This window comes from Megascapheus bottae, chromosome 19, assembly GCF_031878675.1.
Source record: "Megascapheus bottae isolate mThoBot1 chromosome 19, mThoBot2.hap1, whole genome shotgun sequence".
Lineage (NCBI taxonomy): Eukaryota > Metazoa > Chordata > Mammalia > Rodentia > Geomyidae > Megascapheus > Megascapheus bottae.
The window spans coordinates 28,985,010-29,007,155 of record NC_143527.1 but is presented as its reverse complement, the minus strand read 5'-3'; the positions used below and the strand labels follow the sequence as shown (position 1 = coordinate 29,007,155).

The following is a 22,146-nucleotide window of genomic DNA, read 5'->3' as shown; positions in this document are numbered from 1 at the left end:
GAAGGGAAATTGGTTATATTCAAAGAATGATTATTCAGAAGCAAAATAAGCCATTCTTATAATCTATTAAAAATACACACAGACCCAAATGAACATAGGCTCCATGGTTTCCTTCATTTGTAATAATTAGTACACATCTAGGATTCTCCTAGCAGAGGATCTCAGTAGCTCAAAAGCTATGTACATATGGTCATGTATGATGAGACTAAACAAAATGAACACTAGGATATGGAAGCAAGAGGTTTATCTTTGTGATTGTTGTTCTTAATGTACTACATGAAGGTCTTTTCTCTTTTTTCCCCCTTATGGTTAATCTTATGTGGTCACTGTATCTGATTCTGTTACCTAATATAATATAATATATATATAATATATATATATATGTTTATTTGAAATAGGGAAGGGATGGAGAAAACAAGATGAGTGGGAGGGGGTGGTGGAGGAAAAGGGGGACAAAACCATAAGAAAGGGTATCAAGATTTGAGAAGTAATGTACCCATTACCTGATGAATGTAACTGTAACCCCTCTATACATTATCCCCACAATAAAATACAATAAAAATACAGAAATAGAAACTGGAAGTTTGGCCTACTGGTAAAGTACTTGCCTAGCATATGTGAAGAGCCAGGTTTGATTCCTTGGTACCACATTCATAGAAAAAGTCAGTGCTGCTGTGGCTCATGTGGTAGAGCACTAGTCTTCAGAAAGCCCAAAGACAGTGCTCGGGCCCTAAGTTCAAGCCCCAGGACTGGCAAAAATATATATATATATATATATATATATATATATATATAAGTATATACGTATATATATACTGTCCTTCAGAACAACAATATTCATTAGAACATTGTTAAAAGATGATCAGCAATAAAGATAAATATATATATATGTAACAGCATATACATTTATCACATATACAGAGATCACTGCCAGCTCCTAGAATAGTGAACCCTCAACCAATTGTTAAAATACAAGTCTCAGGCCAGAAGTATTGCCTGGAGGTAGAGTGCTTGCCTAGCAAGCACAAAGCCCTAGGTTCAAGGCTTTGATACCACACACACACCGAAAAAGGCTGATGTAGCACTGTGGCTCAAATGGCAGAGCACTAGCCTTAAGCAAAAATGTGTCCAAGGACAGTGCCAAGGCCCTGAGTTCAAACCCCAGTAATGAAAAAAATATAAGTATCTTTTCTATTACAGTATGAATAATGAATGTCTTAAACTACCTACTAATTTGACCACTACTTGTGGTGATTTAAAGCAAATTATAAACAAGTACTTACACAAAGGCTTGCCAGAGTTCTTTGTCTCATATCAACGAGCCTTCTAAACATCTTGCTTTCCTCATACAATCTATCGTTGCATTTTGTTTTCTCCTCTAAAAGATGATCATAGATAGTTTGGATTCGGTCTCTTTCAAATTTCACATCATAAAATTGTTTCCTGGAAAAAAGAAAAAAACTCCATTTCACTAGCTGATTTCCATTTCTCTTTCTGAACTAATTTTCGAATGCATGGTAGTGAAATTTTCTTCTAATCTCTTCTATTTTTTTCCAATGAGTTTGATCCATTTGTTCCATGCTAAGTTCCTTTATTTTTCTCTCTTCATTGTGGCTTTTATCAGCCTTTACAACTTTGACTTCTGGTTCATATTTAAAACCCATAACCAGAACTCCCTGTAACAAGTTCTTCTCTTTTACATGCCAGACTCTGCTTCTTTACTATATAATTTATACCAATAACGCAAATGATTAATATCACATATGTGTTATACATAAACATATGATAAGAAATATGTACCATTTAAAGAATAAAATTTAAATAAGAACCTATGAACTCATATTAAGTAAACAATGAATATGAGTACAAAATTAAAGCACCTACCTTAAAACTTCCAGTTCCTGGTCATATTGTATTGTTACCTCTTCTCCATTAATTAATTCTTTAGACATCTGAACTACTTTTTCATTATAAATAATTGTTTTGCATATTGTATCTTCTAATTCTTTATAAACTATTGAACGTTTTTCCTGCAAACAAAATTCAGGAATGTTTTATTTTGAATTGCTGGCTTTTGAAATCCTCACCAAACAAAAGAACAACAAAAGCAAATTGTAATTTTTTGGTAATAGAAATAACACATTAGCTTTGTGTTCTCCATTTTTATATGTGATGAGATGGGTAAATATCCTCTATCCTCTCTGCTTTGCTGCCCTGCAGCTCTTCTATACTCACACATATAGACACTCCTTACAAGCATGTTGTTTTTTGTTAGCAGGTAACATGAGGCTCATCATTGGCACTTCTTCTTCCCATAATGCTCTAGCTGTCCACTCAACCAATGAAAAGAAATTGAGGCAGCACTTGCACCAATCCTCAAGCAATCAGTGCAATGCCCAAAGGAGACAAAATAAGTGCCCCATACTATTAAAACAAAACAAGCAAACTAAAGACTACATTGGAGTCCTCTTTGGTGCTTCTTCCCCAACACAGAGAATCTCACTATTTTGCTTTTGTGGTTTTCCTTTGACTTTCAAATAACCTTGCCTTGTCTGCTTTAAACCAACAAACCAACAGAAATAAACAGCAATCATGTGCAACACGGTAAAAACAAGTGTGTGTGTGTGTGTGTGTGTGTGTGTGTGTGTGTGTGTGTGTATGCAATTTTGGCCCTTGAACAATTCTTCCAATTAGTAAATCTCTTAGGTGAGCTTTGTCTTCAAAGTCAGTAGTCACGAAGTTGGGGACCGACTGTGGGGTCAATGACCTTGGACCTGACCTTGGACCTACACAACTGTATACACAAGGAAGTAACTCTTATCAGGATGACTTTAAGCAATGTTAATCCTTTCTCATTTATCCTATATGTGACTTGTTTACTGTTTTGTATGAATGTAGCCTCTGGCAGTTCCCTAGTTTTAAGAAGAGTATTTAAGGTCGGAACTTGAAATAAACTGGGCTGCAGTCTTTACCTGGGCTGCAGACTTCCCGAACTCCATCTGTTTGTCTCTCTTTTAATTTTTCCTAGTCCTTGCCCCTATTTCAGGAATCCCAATCTGCGAACCCTGGTTTGCTGCCGGCTGGCCCCGGCATCAAATGAATGGGAAAAACTGAGCTTACTTAGCTAAATGAAGATACTTCCTAAAATCAAAAATCCTAATAAGTAAAAGGTTTAAAATTTAAAGAAGCATATATAATTTTAAATTATATTTTCATCTTTTTTTCCCCTTCCAGGCCTGGCTTGGATTCATGGCCTAAACACTGTCCTTGGGCTTTCTCAAAGATAGAGTTCTACCACTTGACCCATAGCAACACTTCTGGTTGTTTTGTTTTTCTATGTATGTGATACCAAGGAATCAAACGCAGGTCTTCATGCATGTTAGGCAAACACTCTACCACAAGGTCAAACTCCGGCTATATTTTCATCTTTTTAAATATTATCCTACTTATGCAGCCAAGTTATACATTAATATTAAAATAACTATGGATAATTCGCAGAACTGTCAGAAAGGCTTGTTCATAATCATATTTGTATACAAGGCAATCATTGTATAGTTTCAAAAATATCCAGTGGGTGTTTTGGAGCCAAAACAATAAATCCATGGCAATAGAAGATCCCATCTATTAAATAAAAATGTGATCATGGTATTTTTTTAATAAGGTTCACCTTTAAATTCATTTTCTCTCTTCTTTTTCTTCTTCCCAGTTTTCTTACACTCTACCTCACTCCCTTTCATCAGTGTTCCCTTTTCCTCCCTCCCTTGCCTTTAGGTGTTAAACCACTCAAATATCTCTAGTAAAATAGGATTGTTGACTCCTAAATGTTTGTTTCTTTGGTTTTCTTATCCTTCTAGAGGTTACAAAGTCCAAAAACAAAGCAGGAGCAGATTTAGTATTGCGGCCTTCCCTCTTTGGTTAAATAAAGTAAAATAAAGATATCCTGTTTGGTATGGTCTCCCTTGGCAGAGGGGGCTCAACTCTGCTGGGGGCCTTGGAGATAGGGATCACTCTCTCATGCAAGTGGAGCCTTCATTACTCAGCTTCCTTCCACTGCTCTTTCTTCCTATTACCAATTCATTGCTTATCATTTCAGCATAAGATTTGGGAAGCATTTATTCTTCCATCTTGCTTCTCTCCTTTCCTTTCTCTTTTGATTTTCCTGCTTTCCTCTCCATTGTTTCCTAAAACTACAAGTCCTGGGAACCAGCATGGAAATGAAAACAGTGGCTTTCTGCAAAAGTCAATATGCATTTTTGCTTTGCTTTTCATCTTAATGAAAATCTGTGGTCCTTTTAGTCTAGAGGGAAAGTGTGTGTGTGTGTGTGTGTGTGTGTGTGTGTGTGTGTGTGTGAGTGTGTGTGAATGTTTGCATGTGCGCAGTCTGTTTAAGGAAAGCAATGAGAAAGGCACCCCTCCACCTAAAATTAAATTTGCTTGACCAGTTTACATAGCCATAAAAATTATAAATTCAAAATTATTTTTGCAATTAATTTCTCACCACTGTTTCTGATAGTGCAACACGGGATTTCTTCTCCTTTTTATGCAATTTTTTCTTTGTTTTTTCTACTTTAGTTCGAATATTATTTCTCTTCTGAAGTATATCATTAAGTACCTAGAAGATATTCAGACATTTATCCAGTTATTCTGGTTAGGATGAAACAATAATTACGTAATTAAAAGTATTGGTAAAGCTGGGTACGGTGGCTCCTGTAATCCTAGCTATTCAGGAGGCTGAGATCTGAGACCCTCAGACTTTCTTATCTCCAATTAACCACTAGAAAACAGGAAATGGGGCTGTGGCTCCAGGGTAGGGCTGTGGTCTTGAGCTGAAGAGCTCAGAGACAGTGCCCAGGTCCAGAGTTCAAGCCCCATGACCCACAAAAAAACTAAAAAAGAAAAAAAAGTATCCATAAATATAGAACATAGGAAGTATAGTGACATCCAAAATCCCAACACATTAGCTGAAAATAAAATCTAACCTACTTAAGTTTGAAAACAAGACTATTTCAACATATAAGGGAATGGAAATGTTTTATCCTCATATTTAAAACTCTAAATTAAAATTAAATGGAAGTTGTCATCAGCACAAAATATGTAAAATCCTTTCCTAGACTGATGTTAAATGACAAGTTCTTATACAGTATTAACAAGTAAGACAAAATAAAATAAAAATTATTACTGAACTACAAGAAATTCTAAAACTATGGGTACTATATAATGAGAAACAAAAGACATTAATCTTGTCTGAAAAATTCATTATAATATTGAGGCAATTGCAATGAATCTTTTGATGTAATTCATAAATTTCCATCATTAATGAAAGGAAGAGACATTATTAAATCATTTATCCCACTAGGTGTTGCTACTGGGAATATATTTGCTACATGAGCCTTATGACAGCATTCAGAAACTTTGCATGGATTATTACTTAGCCATTCCTGTTTCTACGCTTCATGACCTTGTATAAGTTGTTGGATTTTGTTAGGCTCAAGTTTTCTCTAGTATATGATTAAGTAACCTGCTCTTCTATGTTTTATTGGGAAACAATGGCAATCAAAATAATCATGTATCATAGTAACCCTTCACATATGACTCTTTAAAATGAAAGAGGGAGAGGGGGTACAGTATTCAAAATGAAACGTACTCATTAATTGCTTACATAACCATAACCACTCTGTTCATGACCTTTATGATAAGTATATTAAAATAATAAAAATTACAAAAATTATTGACAACCAAGTGCATAAAATTACATCCAAGTGCAAAGAAATAAAAAATTCTATTGTCAAAATGGTTCAAGCAAATATATGCATGTCTTCCCAACAGAAAAAAAAACAAAAATGTATAACACTTACCACACCCTCTGCTTCTCTGAAAGACTAATGACAGTTTGCATACATATTTTTCTACTAAATTTTTTGGGGGAAGGGCTACTAAAATCAGTTACTGTCATAAACTTGTAGTGTTTTATTGATAGTTGCTTAATTCTTTTCACTTCTATGTGCATCAAAAATCTCCCATGAAAATGTCAAGATGCTTTATATTATAGATGCAAGAACACAGAACTTCATATCCTATTAAAATGCAATGAAGATTTAATTACACTATCAAAATAATGACATCATCAGATAAGTTATTGCCCACCTATTTGGAAACTATTTGTACTACATATACTGTAAGTTAAAGTGTAAGATACTAGGAAACAGCCTTTGTGAGTTCCCTCCATCACATTCCAGTGCTAATATGTTCATTTTTTTTCTGCATCAGGTCAGAATTTTATAAATAATAATGTAAACTCATATTCATGACTTATCAACCTAAATATTTCCATAAATTATTTCTTGGATGAGCTGTTAATAAATGGCTATAGAATAAATTATTAAAAATGTTTACATCATATTGTTCTCTGTGAATGACTCTGATTCTCACAGCTTCTCCTTCCAGGTCCATCAGAGGCGTCTCAACTTCATCTAGTGCTACAGTGAATAAAATTTTCTTATGAACGAGTTTCTTCCTCTCAAGGTACAGGCTTTCTTCAATGGAAAACAGCCTTTTCTACTAGGAAAGATTTCAATAATTCATTAAGCTTTTATTCATCCAAACATTTTGTTCATATTCAGTACCAGACAATTATCTTTGTTGTATTGGAAGACCAAATAGTGCAGCCCATTGTAGAATGCAATGGATATAAATACCGTATAAAAGTATTATTAGAAGTAATGAAAAATAGGTGAGGAGACAAAAAAAATCAAACATTTGTAAGTAAGGCCAATAAATAAGAAAACTCACTCACTACATACATTGAGATATATCCAATGTCTCTAGTTTAAGATCAAATGGAATTGATGAGAAGGAAATCAGTAACAAAATATTAGGAAATGTGGCTGGGAAAATTATGGGATTTTTTAAGATTTTTATTTCAAGTTACAAAAGAAAAAAGTAACAGAAGAAAATTACAAAGAGGACCAAAGAAGTATATAATCTCATCATCTCATAGTTCAATTTTTTGCCCTATGTTTGTGCTTTTCTGATAATAATCAGCAACTGTAATCTCATATATGCATGCTGTGTGTGTGTGTTTGTGTGTGTGTGTGTGTGTGTGTGTGTGTGTGTGTGTAATTCTAATGGAAAGCATTCTAGAACCATGTTGTAGTTCCAAGGTTTACACAAGTGATAGGCATAGATTTTCAAAAATTAAAATTGAATTTTGTTAGTCATGTGGTTTTAATTTCCAAATTTCCAGCTTTATAGAGAAATATCATAGCACTAGGTGCTTTTCTATTCAAGGTTAAGTAAGCAAATTCAAGTAAGGTAAACTACAACTTAAGAAAACATAACAATCACAAAACAAACTGAAGAGTTAGACACTTAGAAATAAGATCTCCTTTTTCTAGGCTGGCAGAAATTCCCATTAAAGCACAAAATGAGATATGTGTTAGAGAGGTCAGCATTTCATGCATGATCAAACACTGCTGGGTGGACATACAGAGCAACTGTCATCAGCTAAGGAGAGAAAACTGCCAGCTTGCAAACCAGGCAGTGACAAGATGCCTCACTGAAATCAAATTTAAAATGCTAAGTAAAATGCAAATTAAAGAAAGAATAAAATATTCAAATTAAATTAGTCTTACCTGAATCACTATTCCGGCAGCAATTTCACCTTGAGTGAGTTTTTTCAAGAAGTCTTCTCTAACCTAAATGTTATGAAGTGTTTTAATAGCAGTGTTAGTTCACAGAACGTCAAGAGACAAGTTTAAGACACAAGATACTAACACAAGATACTTTTTACTTATTCTATGCTAAACAGTGAAATACTCACTATAATTCATCTATTATTAAAATTTGATAAAGCATCAATCTTGTTGGAGACAAAATATCAAGAAGTAATCTATATAATTTCAATTTCATCCCAATTATACTTTATAGTCTTGAGCTTAAAAAATTAAGAAAGTCTAGATAGGTATCAATTCTTACTTTAAAAAATATACCAGAGGGGCTGGGAGTTTGGCCTAGTGGTAGAGTGCTTGCCTAGCATGCACGAAGACCCAGGTACAATTCCTCGGTACCACATATATAGAAAAAAGCTGGAAGTGGTGCTGAGGCTCAAGTGGTAGAGCTCTAGCCTCGAGAAAGTCCAAGGACGGTGCTCAGGCCCTGAGCTCAAGCCCAGGACTGGCAAAAAAAAATATACCAGAGTGTTTTTAAATATTATTTTCCAGAATAAGCATCCAACTTTGAAAATAGATAGTGCAATTACGAACTTTGAAAACTGTGGCCAGATTCTCCATTTGCCTAGAAAAAAAATCCTCTAAGACAAACATTACAGCAAACAACAAACAAAAACAAACATTTCTTGAAAGTGATTGGGGCAAATAAGAAAAATAAAGAAGAAAAGGAAAACATCTTTTCTGCATTAGAAAAAATTGTTTAAAATTATTCATTACCTTTCTTTAAGCCATAGAAAGGTAGGATCAGAAATAATCACTGCAGGCCCTTTGCTCTAGGATTATATAGTGGAACACCTTACTTAAAAAGAGGAAGTAAAAAAATAGAATGGAAGATAGACAGCCTCTTCAACAAATGGTGCTGGCAGAACTGGTTAAGCACCTGCAGAAAACTAAAATTGGATCCCTCTTTGTCACCCTGCACTAGGATTAACTCCAAATGGATCAAAGACCTGGAGGTAAAAGCTGACACACTGAAAACTTTACAAGAAGGAAAAGAAGATACACTAGGCCTCCTTGGCACAGGTTGAAACTTTCTTAATAAGGACCAAGTAATACAACAAATCAGAGAGAGGCTGGATAAGTGGGACTGCATTAAACTGCAGAGCTTCTGTGGGGCAAAGGACATAGCTAGTAAATTAATTAGGAAGCCTACAGAATGGGAGAAGACCTTCACTAACCATACAACAGACAAAGGCCTCATATCTAAAATATATCAACAGCTCAAAAAATTGAATCACTCCAAAACTAATCTCCAAAGAAACAACCATCTCATTAAAAGATGGGCCAAAGACTTAAAGAGAGTCTTCTCTGAAGAAGAAATAAAAATGGCCTATAGAAGCATGAAAAAATGCTCGACATCTCTTGTCATAAAAGAAATGCAAACCAAAACAACTCTAAGATTCCACTTCACTCCAGTTAGAATGGCCAGGATCAAGAAATCTAATAACAACAAATGCTGGAGGGCATGTGGCCAGGAGGGATCACTACTACACTGTTGGTGGGAATGCAAACTTGTTCAACCACTATGGAAAGCAGTGTGGCAGTGCCTCAAAAGGCTAAGCATAGAGCTCCCCTATGACCCAGCAATTCCACTACTTGGCATTTACCCAATTGTCCAGAAACAAGGACAGACTAAATCCACTAGCACAACAATGTTCATTGCAGTACTGTTTACTATAGCAAAGATATGGAACCAACCCAGATATCCCTGCGTTGATGAGTGGATCAACAAAATGTGGTATTTATACACAAGGGAATTCTGTGCTGCTGTCAGGAAGAATGACATCTCCCCATTTGTAAGGAAATGGAAAGACTTAGAAAAAATCATATTAAGTGAAGTAAGCCAGACTCAAAGGAACATAGGCCCAATTGTTTCCCTCATTTGTCATAATCAGTAGGAACCTTGGGCTCTCCTAGCAGAGATTTACAATAAAACAAAATCTAGAGACAAAAGGCCAAATAGTATGACACTAAATGTAAGGAAGGACCTCCCGGATAAAGAAACAAAAGCCATATAATGAGTGATTGTTGTCCTTAATGTACTATGTTATCTCTCATCTCTTTTGCTATCCCTTGGTTATCTCATATTGTTACAATATTTCACCTTGTTATCTGTTATATTCTATATGTGCTTAATCGGTTATTTGAAATTGGATAGGGAAGGGGAGGAATCATCAAGATGAGCGGGGGGAGGGGGAGGGGGGGGAGGGAAATGGGGACCATGTCGTGAGAAAGGGTATCAATGTTTGTGAAGTAATGCACCTTCTATCTGGTGAATATAATATAACCCTTCTATTAATTACAATAAAAATGAAAAAAAAAGAGGAGGTAATGTTGACTTCGGTTCATTCAAAAGCAGTGCAATTTTGCAAAGATGAGCAGTGAAAATCTGGCAATATTTCTATTTTCCCTACCTCACTACTGACCTGCTGTCAATATTCCAGTGTATGGAGAGACAATAGAAAGAAACTACCATAAAAGTCTCTCTTCCAACCCTTTCTCCAACCTTTCTTATTGGTCAGGTTTTTCATCAACTCCTTTAAAGGAGTTGCCAACTGACAAAGCAGCCTGTGAGTACAGAATGTCTTGATCAAAATCCTTGGAGCCATCCTTTTTCTCCCCACACTGAAAACCATTACCTGTCGTTCTTCCACCTGAGGCAGTTTTCTTGATACTCTTTGTCCTTTGGTGATTGCTTATTAATTAATGAATAATTATTTTCACTTTCGTAATGACCCAGATAGGATGCATATATTTCATGGTCACCATTTCTGCACCTCCTGCTTCGTACCATCTTCTTCACCTGACATAGGCACGTCTCTTTAATCCGTTCTATCTCTGAACATTGCAAAGATCTAGTGACAAGATTCCTTGTCTTCCCCTCCAACTCATCACTTCCCTCAAATGATCTTCCAAAAAATCAAATTTCAACGAAATTAGCTTCCTCTTCTGCTATACCGTTCAACAGGGAAGACATTTTTAAACACCCCTATTGCCGGAAGGATATGTTCTATGCCAAAATAGAGTGCTTCCTTTGACCTTTGTTTGAAACAAATTGAAAATTGTGTGCAAGTGTGTGTGTGTGTGTGTGTGTGTGTGTGTGTGTGTGTGCACATGTGTGGTAGGAGATAGCAAAGCCTGAAGCTGAGATACAAACAACTGTCAGATTATGCAGATCTTTTCTTAAGATAATTAGTGAAATAAGCAAGATGTCTTAAGTTTTAGAGAGATCACTAGTTATAATATGGATGTTTCCTTCCAATGCATTTATGCTTCAGATTTATTCGTTAGATTGTCAGCTTGCAAAAGGACAATCTGTTTAAACATATTTTGGCCCCTAAACTTAGATCCGAGATTTAAACCTTTAACCAACAGACAAAAGTTCCCTTGGGGAAGCTATATAGAACATCTGCTTAACCCCTGAGAAAGGTTTTCCAAGCTCCCCACCACACCCTCCAAACATCTGTGACCCAGAGAGCAGCATGGAAAGATCAGATAACCAGTCCCTACTCAAGAAAACACCTCCCATAGGCTGGGCTGCCAATTTTATCCGTGTACTAGACCCACACCTGCACGAGTATTTCCAGTCAGAAGTCAAAATCATCCTGGATTATCATCCTTCCTCCTGAAAGTATGGCCAGGTCCCAGAAGCTGGGATTTTCCTACTGTTGGAGGAGAAGGTTATACAAGTCTCAAAGAAAGTGATCTCTGAAGGTCAAAGTTTTTAGGTGTCAGCGGAGTGAGATGGCTTCTCCTCCCACCCTAGTGTCCTGGGGTTCAATTTGTTCAGTGTTCGGGATGCTAACTAAGGAGCACTCTTGGAAAGCATATGTGCGAGCTTAGGAGAAAGGAAGCAGAAACCAAAGAGCTGGGCAGCCAGTTGAGAAATCTAAAGGCTAGGGAAAATGAGCTGTTGATAGGAACCAAACAACTCTTGGCATGGAGAGGCATCTTGTTGCTCTCCAGCCATGGAAAAGGAACATCCGTCCCTGTGATCATTGTGTTGGGTGCCTTTAGGGATAGTTAATGTATCACTGGCATTTCAGTTAAATAAAATCTTCCACCAACCCAGCCGCCATAGAACCAATCCAATCTGCTCAGGTAAAAACAAAACAAAACACAAAACAAACAACTCCCCTCCTCATTGTGTGGGAGGAGTTTCTGATGTATGACTCAGTTTCTAAGAAAGATCACCTCCGCATCTGCAGGCCCCAATCAAAGCTCACAACCTGAAAAATCCCTGTAGCATCCACTTATTCCTGCGGCTTGACTACTCTTGTCTCTTATTTTGCTTTGTATTAATAAACCCGTTCCTGCTACGGATCCTCTGTGATCCCAAAGAATTGCTTCATGATAAGATTAACACACACCACACACATACAAACACACACACACACACACACACACACACACACACACACACACACACACACATCTTTCTGCCCTAAGTCTGATGGTAGCAAGATTAGCTAGACAAGCATGGTAAATTGTGACATAAACTCTAGGATGATTCCGGTCAAACCATAGGGAGCCAGAATGCAAGCTGGGCCTGCACACGAGTCTCAGGTGGCTGACTTTGCAGCACTGTCCAGCACATGAGTCACTGGATATGGGCTATGTCAGCCTTAAGCAAAGAGATGTCACTGACTCCTGATGAAGAATCTGGGCAGTTATAGCCACCAAATAACCTATACACACACACACACACACACACACACACACACACACACACACAAACACACACACACTCAGCATCCTCAATGATAACACTAACTGTACAGTGAATACTGATGATTTTATCTTATGGATTTAGCATTTCAGTGACATCTGGATTCCTAAGACAAAATTAAATTATAAACACTGTTAGTGGACACAGGTGTACCTCTTCCTGCAATGTCACCCCAAACTTTGAGACTTTGTAATTAAATGAGGATCTCTGAATTCTGTAGCTCAGCTGCCTACATTACAGATTCAATATGAGTACAGACTTTAGGTCAAAGAGGAACCAGCTGGTTAGAAAAGCCACAGTTGGCTCCGAAACAGAATCCACCAGGGAAGTTATCAACTCTAAAGAAATGGTTCTTTAATTATGCAATATAAATTATGTAGCACTGATTACAGAGTCACAATAAAAAATTAGCACAAAATTACCAGGAGGGTGAATTAACACAAGAACTCTAGTGTAGTCAGCATTGTAACACATTGATTGCACTACCACTGGACCACTAGATATGTTCAAAAGAAGGATCCAGGGAATAACACTGAGTTATAGTTGATTTAATATTATGAGTAGTACTTTTGAGAACTTGTTGTGTCTTGGGTATATAAACAGAGTGTTTTATTCCTATGGGAAGCCCTTGCTTAATAGGGGTCCGTGTCAAGGGACACTGGGCACTCTGTAATACAAGAGTAGACCGAGGTGGGCAAGTAGGTATGATATGCAAAAGGAAAGCTGCTTGTGTATCGATCGCACATTCATGTAAGTTCCTCATTGCACCCATTTAGTCAAACAGCTTTCCTTTACTACAGCAAGTATCTGAGATATTCAACTTGGGGCAGAGGGGAGAATGGTAGATGAATGAGAGGGGAGAGGGGATGCAGTCAACAATTCATTGTATATACCACAAAATTAAGAAAAATAAGGGAAGAGATGAAACAAAAGGGGTTGGAAATGTTGTAGGGGATGATACAGATCAAGAATTGTATACATGCACTGATGTGTTCAATGGCAAGGAATTCAATACATATCCTAAAAATAAAGAAAAGTGAGGGTTGGGAAGGGAGAGTGAAAAGGATGATGTTGATCAAGACACTGCATTCATAAACTACCTTGTTGAATGGCAACTCCCTTATGCAACTATTTAAAGATAATAGAAAGAAAGAAAATGAGGAAAGTATGTGGACAGGTCTGTATGGCTCACACCTACAATGCCATGTACTAAGAAGTTTGAGATTGAGAGAATCCTGGGTCAAGTCCATTCAGTAAAAAGTTCAGGCAACTCCATCTCAATAGAAAAAACTTGGATTTCACTCTGGTCTCAACTATGGCAGTAATGAGAGGATTACAGACCAAGCTGGCCCAGGCAAAGGGAGGGAGGCGCGGATCTCAAAATAGGCTGCTGGTTCATTCAAGTGAGAGATAGCTGCCCTAGCAAACATGAAGCTCTGAGTACAAACCGCTAGAAGGGAGGGAGGATTTAACCACAGAGGATGGGGTAAGGGCCTAGCAGCCCCCAGCAAGGGACTCCCATCCTTATTCTGTTAGGGGCACTGTGATTCTCTACTTCCTCTTGCTGAACTACTAACGAGTGTGAGGGAACCCGTCGGGTTCTCAACACAGAAACTCCATTCACCTACAACGGTGTGTACTAGCTGGCAGGTGGCCGGAGCTGAACCATTCACTGAGACCCAGCCACGGCTCTGCTTGCTGTACTCAACCACTGTTTGCAGGTGTTATTTCTGAATTCTGTAGAACAGAGATCAGAAAAAGCAAATAATTTTTCAAGGAGTGAGAGAGTAAATATTTTAAGTTTTCTAAAACTTAAGATCTCAGTCACAGCTCTTCATGATGAGATTTAGAGAGAAAGGCAGAAGGGAGATAAAAAGATTAGTGCCATCAATGATATGCTGGGGAGTCTAGGCTAACACAAATACCTTTGACCTGCTCGCTGCCTGGTTTTAGCAGACAGACACCAGAAGATGGCAGCAGAGAGCTGTGTTACTGGACTAGACTGTCTACAATACAGTAGTACAAAAAATAAATCTAGAGGATTTGACAGTACTATTTCCTGGAAATCCACATACGGATGGAATCGAGAAGAAAAAGCTAAGTTTACACAGAGCTCCTCTCTGAAGCAAGGACATAGTGTCAGTTTACTTTCGGGTGACCCGGTAGTTGTTTCAGCCCTTTGTTTTTCACAAAAATGAAAATCTTTGAAATCTTAGAGCAAAATTTGAGATTTGTGCAAATAAGTATGAGCTGGACCGAATTAGTATAACCAAGCGTCTTTGACATTGTTAGGGCACTTTTGGGTGGAAATAACAGCTGAAAGAATGTGCAGCTTAATGTGGTTCTATTTTAAAATAATATATGATACTTTTCTCTTTGCTATCTTTTTCATCTTTTCCTTTCCTTCTTTTCTTTTATTCTTTTCTTTCTTCTAAGTGAAAGAGCATGTGAGGTTTCTTTGTAGAAGTATCTTTTCTTTGTCAGTCCTGGGGCTTGAACTCTGGGCTTGAATGCTGTCCTTGAGCGCTTCAGCTCAAGGCTAGTCCTTTACCACTTGAACCACAGCACCACTTCCAGTTTTCTGGTGGTTAGTTGGAGATAAGAGTCCTACAGACTTTTGTGCTCGGGCTTGACTTAAACCTCAATCCTCAGACCTCAGCCTCTATTGTAGCTAGAATTACAGGTGTGGGGCACCAATACACAGCACTAGAAGTACTTTTTGAGTTACAAAAATTAAACTGAATTAATTAGAATCTTCAAACATATAGACTTGCATGGTAATTTTGAGGGTAATTTTTGAAGTGGGTGTCCTGAGTTTGAAATTATATTCAGTGGACTCAGTCTAGTAAAATCTTTCCTAGACACTTAAAGGGACAGATATTATATTAAATTTCTAAAAATTCCATACTGTACAAATTTACTACTTATCTTTACACAGTATACCATTACTCAGAAATTTGCAAATATATTCCCTACTATATGTTCCATCTACTATCTACATTATTAAGGGGTTTTGCACATAATTATTGATTATTTCTACTTGGCTTTTTTTGGTGGGGGGGGGGAGTTCTAGGATTGAACTCAGAGCCTGGAAACAGGTCCCTAAGATCTTTTGCTCAAGATTACCACCCTACCATTTGAGCCCAAGCTCCACCTCTGGCTCTTTTTATCTTCCTTCCTTCCTTCCTTTTTTCCCTTCCTTCCTTCCTTACTTCTTTTCTTTCTTTTTTCTTTCTTTCTTTTTCTTTTTTTCATTTTTTTTGTAGGTCATGGGCTTGAACTCAGGGCCTCGGCTCTGTCCCTGAGCCCTTTGGCTCAAGGCTACCACTCTACCCCATGAGCTGCAGCCCCACTTCCTATTTTCTAGTGGTTAATTGGAGATAAGAACTTCAGGCTGGGAGTTTGGCCTAGTAGTAGAGTCCATGCCTAGCATGCACAGAGACCTGGGTTTGATTTCTTGATACCATATACCTAGAAAAAAAGCTGGAAATGGTGCTGAGACTCAAGTGGTAGAGCTCTAGCCTTGAGAAAGTCCAAGGACAGTGCTCAGGCCCTGAGCTCAAGCGCCGAAGCCCAGAACAGGCAAAAAAAAAAAAGTTTCACTGACCTTTTTAGTGCCCAGGCTGAATTTGAATTGTGGTCCTCAGATGTCAGCCTCCTGAGTAACTAGGATTAAAGGTGTGAGCTGCTAGTGCCAAGCCCGAAATTTACTTTCTTCTTAGTTTGTTCAAGCAGTGAGAATGCTACCATATTTACAAAATAGACAAGCTTGTTGCCCTAATGAATCCTCTGTTGTTAGGTAATAAATGTGTAACTAATTATCAATATCTTTAAACACACAATTCTCTTGACTTGGTTCATCTTTGCTATTAATTTTTCTAAGTCTGATAATTTCCTAAAATCATATTTTTGATGCAGATTATGAATATATTTTGAATTCTCATTTAAATTTTAATGAATGTTACAGAAATTTGTCTACATACTGATTGGATACTTTAGCACATATGAATAATGACAAAGATACACATGTATATCTTTGCCATTGTTCATTAGGGATTTCCACATATGTAACACTGAGGTAGTCACACCTTCCATTTTGTGAAATAATTGCAGGAGGTTAAAAAAGAAAAACATAAGAAGCAATTGCCCAAAGCATCACTCAAGCTAAGCATTTGACCCATTTTTAATATTTCTTTCACTGTTATTTAGAACCTACATGTTAGTCACATTATGAGAAGACACTCTCAAAAATAAAAAATGTGTGAAGACTTTTTAGTCCTAAACAACAAAATGCACCCTCATTCTAGAAGTCTGAGAATGTTTCATCTGTCAGACTCGGAATTAAATATTTTAAGTATAGCGTTACTTATTAACCACATATGAGTACAAGGGGCTAATAAAAGCCCCAGAACATTTTTACTATTGTCCTAACCATGAGCAAGACCAAGATTCAAATTAAAGAACATCTGAGTCTAATAACTAAGCTTTTTCAGTAGAACCAAATTTGCCTTGGATTAAAAAAAAAAAGGAGAAAAACAGAAGAAAGGTAGAGAAGGAAATGGAAAAACTGATGAGGTGACTGCACCTGCTTTCCAACAAGTTCCTACAGTTGAATGGAGATAGAAATCACATCTGCAGATGATGGAGTCAGAGTCTTATTGAGTCCTCAAATGTTTCACACCACTAAGGTCCTGGATGTCTACAAAGTTTGTTTTTTCTATCACGTTTTTCAGTTGCATTTACCTCCTCAAAAATAATGTGCTTTTCAGTGCTTATTGAGCCATTGGAATTGGAATCCAACCACACAGTGCTTCTACATCCTTTGTGTCCTGCCACCCTTTCCCCTGGCAGCAGTATTCTTTATGGAATTGCTGCTTCTAGCATTACAGATCATGCAGATCATGCGATTTTCCATCGGCGCCAACTATTCTGCCTCCAAAGGAGTGGAGCAGAATCTTAGTAAATTTTTTAAAAAATCAATAAATCAAAAAGCAGAGAATAGAAAAACAAAGTTGTAAGTAAAGAAATAAAGACAAAAAGAAGGTTTACATGACACAGATTAGGGAGAAATAATTTCTAGGCAATTTGTAGTTTCTCCTTAATTGTTAAAAAAAGAAATGCATTTTTTTTTTTTTTTTGCCATTTGTGGGGCCTGAATTCAGGGCCTGGGCACTGTCCTTGGACTTTTTCCTCAAGGCTAGCTCTCTGCCATTTGAGCCACATCACCACTTCCCACTTCTTTCTTTCTTTCTTTCTTTCTTTCTTTCTTTCTTTCTTTCTTTCTTTCTTTCTTCTTCCTTCCTTCCTTCCTTCCTTCCTTCCTTCCTTCCTTCCTTCCTTCCTTTCTTCTGTCTTTTTTTCTTTCTTTCTATCTTTTTGTGGGTCATGGGGCTTGAACTCAGCCTGGGTGTTGGCCCTGAACTCTTCAACTTAGGCCACCACCCTACCCTTGAGCCAAGCCCTACTTCCCATTTGCTAGAGATTAATTGGAGATAAGAGTCTCAAGTCCTTTTGTGCCGGGCTTTCTTTGAACCTTGATTCTCAGATCTCAGCCTGCTGAGTAGCTAGGATTACACATGTGGGCCACCTCACCCAGCTCACTTCCCACTTTTTCTGTATATGTGGTAGAGAGGAATCAAATCCCAGGCTTTGTGCATGCTAGGCAAGCACTCTACCATTAGGCCACACTCTCTTCCAACGAATCCAATTCTATTAAGAAAACCTGAGTTCTGAAACCTAAGATAAATTAGTTGCGGAGCATTTTTGAACATTGACAATGTGATTATGCCTTATTAGTTTGAAAAAAGAAGCTGCAATAGTCAATTTTGATTGCAATTTTTATCAGTCTTCATTAGAGCCAAGAATAAGCTGTTAATTCATAATTCAGTGAAAGCATTTTAGGTGGGGCAAGAGAGATACATTCTTGATTTGACCTGCTGCAAGACATAACTCCTCCAAAACAGAATTAATGAGCTATTGGTATGTTCATTTTACAGTTGGTATTTAAATATGCCAATATCATCTGTAATTGTTTATAGATGTCGTGCACTGCGATCCACACTTTACAAGAACTGCTTGCTGTTGATTGAACTTGAAATACCATAAGTAGTTCTCTGTGGGTGAATTCATTCTTTCCACAGAAGCTATTTAGAAAATGCTGGCTTTCTTCTTATTCAAATGAGGATCCTGTGAACTTCATCTCACAGGAAAGCAAATACAGTAGTCAACACTCACAGGAGAAATGCTTTCAGATATTTAGTGGATATCCACACAGTAGCAAACCTAATAATACTTTCCTGTCCTAAAGTTTAACTTATAAATTGAGCAGCATAAGATATTAATGACAAATAATAAGACAGATTAGTCAATATACTGTAAAATAAAAAACAGGCATCATCACCTTTGAGTACTAGTGACAAATGCTGGCAGGTAAAATGTAAATTCCATGAAATCTCAACACTCTCACCAAGTCTATCCTTAACATCTTATAACTAAGATGGTTACTAAATGACAAACAGGTAGGTAGCATTTATAAGGAACTGCCACACTGGGCAAGGGAATGATGTCATTCTGGTGGGACACACAGTAGGCTAGCTAGCAAAATAGCTCACCTTGTCACAGAATAGCACAAAATTTAAGTAATACTTTGCTTTCTTTTGAATCCTTCATTTATAATTTGGGGCTTTGGCTGCCTATGGGAAATTGAAACCACAAAAGGTAAAACAACCAATAAAGTGGGACTCCACTATCATTTGAAGAGAAGATTAAGTCTTCTGCGAAGAATATTTGGGGTTGGTTGAAACATTCACAAAAAAAAATATATTCAGGGAAAAGTAGTCTCTAAATGATAAAGTTAAGGACCACATTACAGTGATCCAGAACATCCTAAGAATCTAAAGTATTTTCTCTGTCTAGATTGCAAGAAAATGGCTTCTTAAAATGATTGTATTCAAATTGTGATCAAATTGTGGGTCAAAGTTTAGGTCTGGTATCCTATTGATGATATCAAGTTCCGTGTCTGATCCTCTGATTCCCAAACTCTACACTGTCAGTTAAAAATGGTGCCACTTTAGGAACATCACTTCATCCCCAAATAAAACTATAAATAAGAACTGTCTAGTATTTTGCAAAATTACAAAAAGTGAGGGATGAGAGGGAGAAGTGAGTATGTTCAAAAAGGTAGCATTCACCAAGATGCATTGTATTCATAATCCCAACTGTTGTTGATTGCATCTTCTTTGTACAACTACTTAATGGTAATGAAAAAGAATTAGACGGTTTTATGAACATTAAAACAATTAGAGTTCAACATAAAATAGTTTTTCAGGCTACTGACTTCTATCTTTTTCATATGGTACTAGCAATGTCGTTCAGGGGAACCAGAGGGGCCTTTCATATCCCTTTTTCTACCATAATTTTGCTACAAAATCCTTTTAAGATCTTGTAGCTTGCACAAAAGCCTTCAACAAATATTGGACTAAACATGTGATAAAAGCTTTCAAGCCTCTTTTTGGTGCAATAGCCCATTCTTGAGACAGTTCTGGGTGGTTAATTCAATATGCATTTTACTTTTGTTCACTTTTTTCCTAATCCAATTGATAAAATATATTCTGGAGTTTGACTAAACATCTCTTTTCTTAATAGATCAGTTACTAAGATTAAAGATTAAAAAATTGGGATAAAGCCATCTATGATTATTGGGTGTTTCTAAAAACTACTAGGTATATTTGATTATTCAGGACTATTTCTGGAACTGCCTAAAATTTAGGTGGCATTTGGTGGTGTCATGAACTTGAAAGAACGTAATTCAGAAATTTCTATCTTGTAAGGCATTAAAAGCTTATCTCCTATAGTTACCCTGGGAGACATTGCTAAAATTAAGTTTCTGAAAGCATGGATTAAGAATTAATTTTATGTCAAGGTCAATGGATACTTAGGAGGAAAACAAAGAAAGATACAACTCAGGATGCCAAATAGATGTACACCCATTCACTCCTCAGAAATAGCAGGATCATCACATAGGTAAAAATAACACACTGGAACTACTATGAATATAACTTGTCTGTGTACAGCATAGAAATTTATTTTTAATGCAGCACTATTTGGAATCATACATGTCTGAGTCCATGATTGAAATTCCATGGTATATCTTTATGCTCAGAGATGAGAATGTTTAGCAATTGGGCATCATTCCTGAGTGGAGAACAATTTTATTTTTTTTTCCTAGTGATTTCTTAGCTCCCATGGGGTACAGAAAATAAATAGAAGAGACTTCCTTCGATTATTAACATCTATCATGAAAAATTAACTCAGTAAATACAGGCCAGTTATTCTGGGTTTTCATTATAAAACAAAGATATACAACCTTGAACTTTCTTCTCACGTCTGCCATTTTAGATTCCATTTCTTCAGTTTTGTGCTTGGTTATGGCATAAGTGGTACCAATATGATAAGATTCCTCATAGAGCTCTCTGATATATACACTATTCCTTTTCTTGTTTCTGAGAAGAGTTTGGATTTCTTTCTCATACTCCGTTTTTTTGGCTATACTGTAAGAATAAAGTTTAAAAATGGTTAATAGGATTGATTTTAAAATACATGTATTGAGGTCAAATTATGCAATTTTTCTAAAAGAATATATGATGAGACAAATATTTAATAGGAATATAAGTGGGAAAATATTAGTATTAGATTATTTGACAGTACTAGTAATTGAACTCAGGGTCTCATTTTTGCTAAGCCAGCACTCTAAGCATTCTAACCAAAAATAGATCTAATTATTTTTCATAGAGTCTTATGTATTTTACATTGGCCAGCCTAGATCATTATGTTTCTACATTCCATAGTGTCTGATTACAGATTTATAGTATCAAACTGAGCTTTTTCTTGGGGGGAGGCTCTAAATTTTGCCCAGGCTAATCTCAAACCTAAAACTTCCTCATCTCTGTTTCCTGAGTTGCTGGGTTGTAGGCTGGAGATTGTATTTTGTGTTTAGATAGATAGATGTATAGATAGATAGCTAGATAATCATAGATAATAGGTAATTATAGATATAAGTAATATATATTTATCTATACATATAGATATATTTCAATTTTATGTTGCATTTAATTATTATAATTGTATTATATATAATTAAATATTATATATAAGTATCTATATAGCTATCTATCCATAGATAGCTAATTAACTAGCACTTGAACTTAATAAGTGTGTCCTAAGATTCTTTATCTGTATCTCTTGTCAGGATTTATAGGATTTTCCCAATCTCAGGATTATTATTTCACCAATAGGGAAAGATTGACACGTACTTACCTGCCAGAAGCAACATGATGCCATGAATAACACTCTGGACCATAATCTCAGATCTATCCAGCATCTGCTGAATCATATACTAGAAATAAAATCCTTCCCATACCCTCTTCCAAGAGGGTGTTTTTCTTTTTATTAGCTTTCATTTTCCAGGAATAGAGATTTTACTGTTACTTTTCTATATCCTTACATTACATTTCAGTCACTCTCACCTTCTCATAGCTCTTTCCCTGTTTCTTCCTTCCCAAAACATTTTAAGCAAATATCATAGTCTTACTTTTCACAGTTGCAATCAATCTCCAATCCAGGCAACTCCTTGTGACATTTAACAGCAATAATGACTAAATGAATGATACCAAATCATTGGGGGCAGAAAAT

General features: G+C 36.6%; 1 protein-coding gene across 1 annotated transcript in view; it reads right to left on the bottom strand.

Moving 5' to 3' along the window:
* Positions 1-22,146, bottom strand: part of Ccdc178 (coiled-coil domain containing 178) — a 287,520-nt gene that overhangs the window by 189,207 nt on the left and 76,167 nt on the right. The window contains exons 14-19 of the mRNA XM_090353276.1: positions 20,822-21,005; positions 7,632-7,694; positions 6,394-6,555; positions 4,499-4,612; positions 1,885-2,030; positions 1,284-1,443 (exon numbers count right to left, since the gene is read on the bottom strand). Of these exons, the coding sequence (XP_090209402.1) occupies positions 1,284-1,443; positions 1,885-2,030; positions 4,499-4,612; positions 6,394-6,555; positions 7,632-7,694; positions 20,822-21,005 (829 nt within the window). The remainder of the gene's footprint in view (positions 1-1,283; positions 1,444-1,884; positions 2,031-4,498; positions 4,613-6,393; positions 6,556-7,631; positions 7,695-20,821; positions 21,006-22,146) is intronic.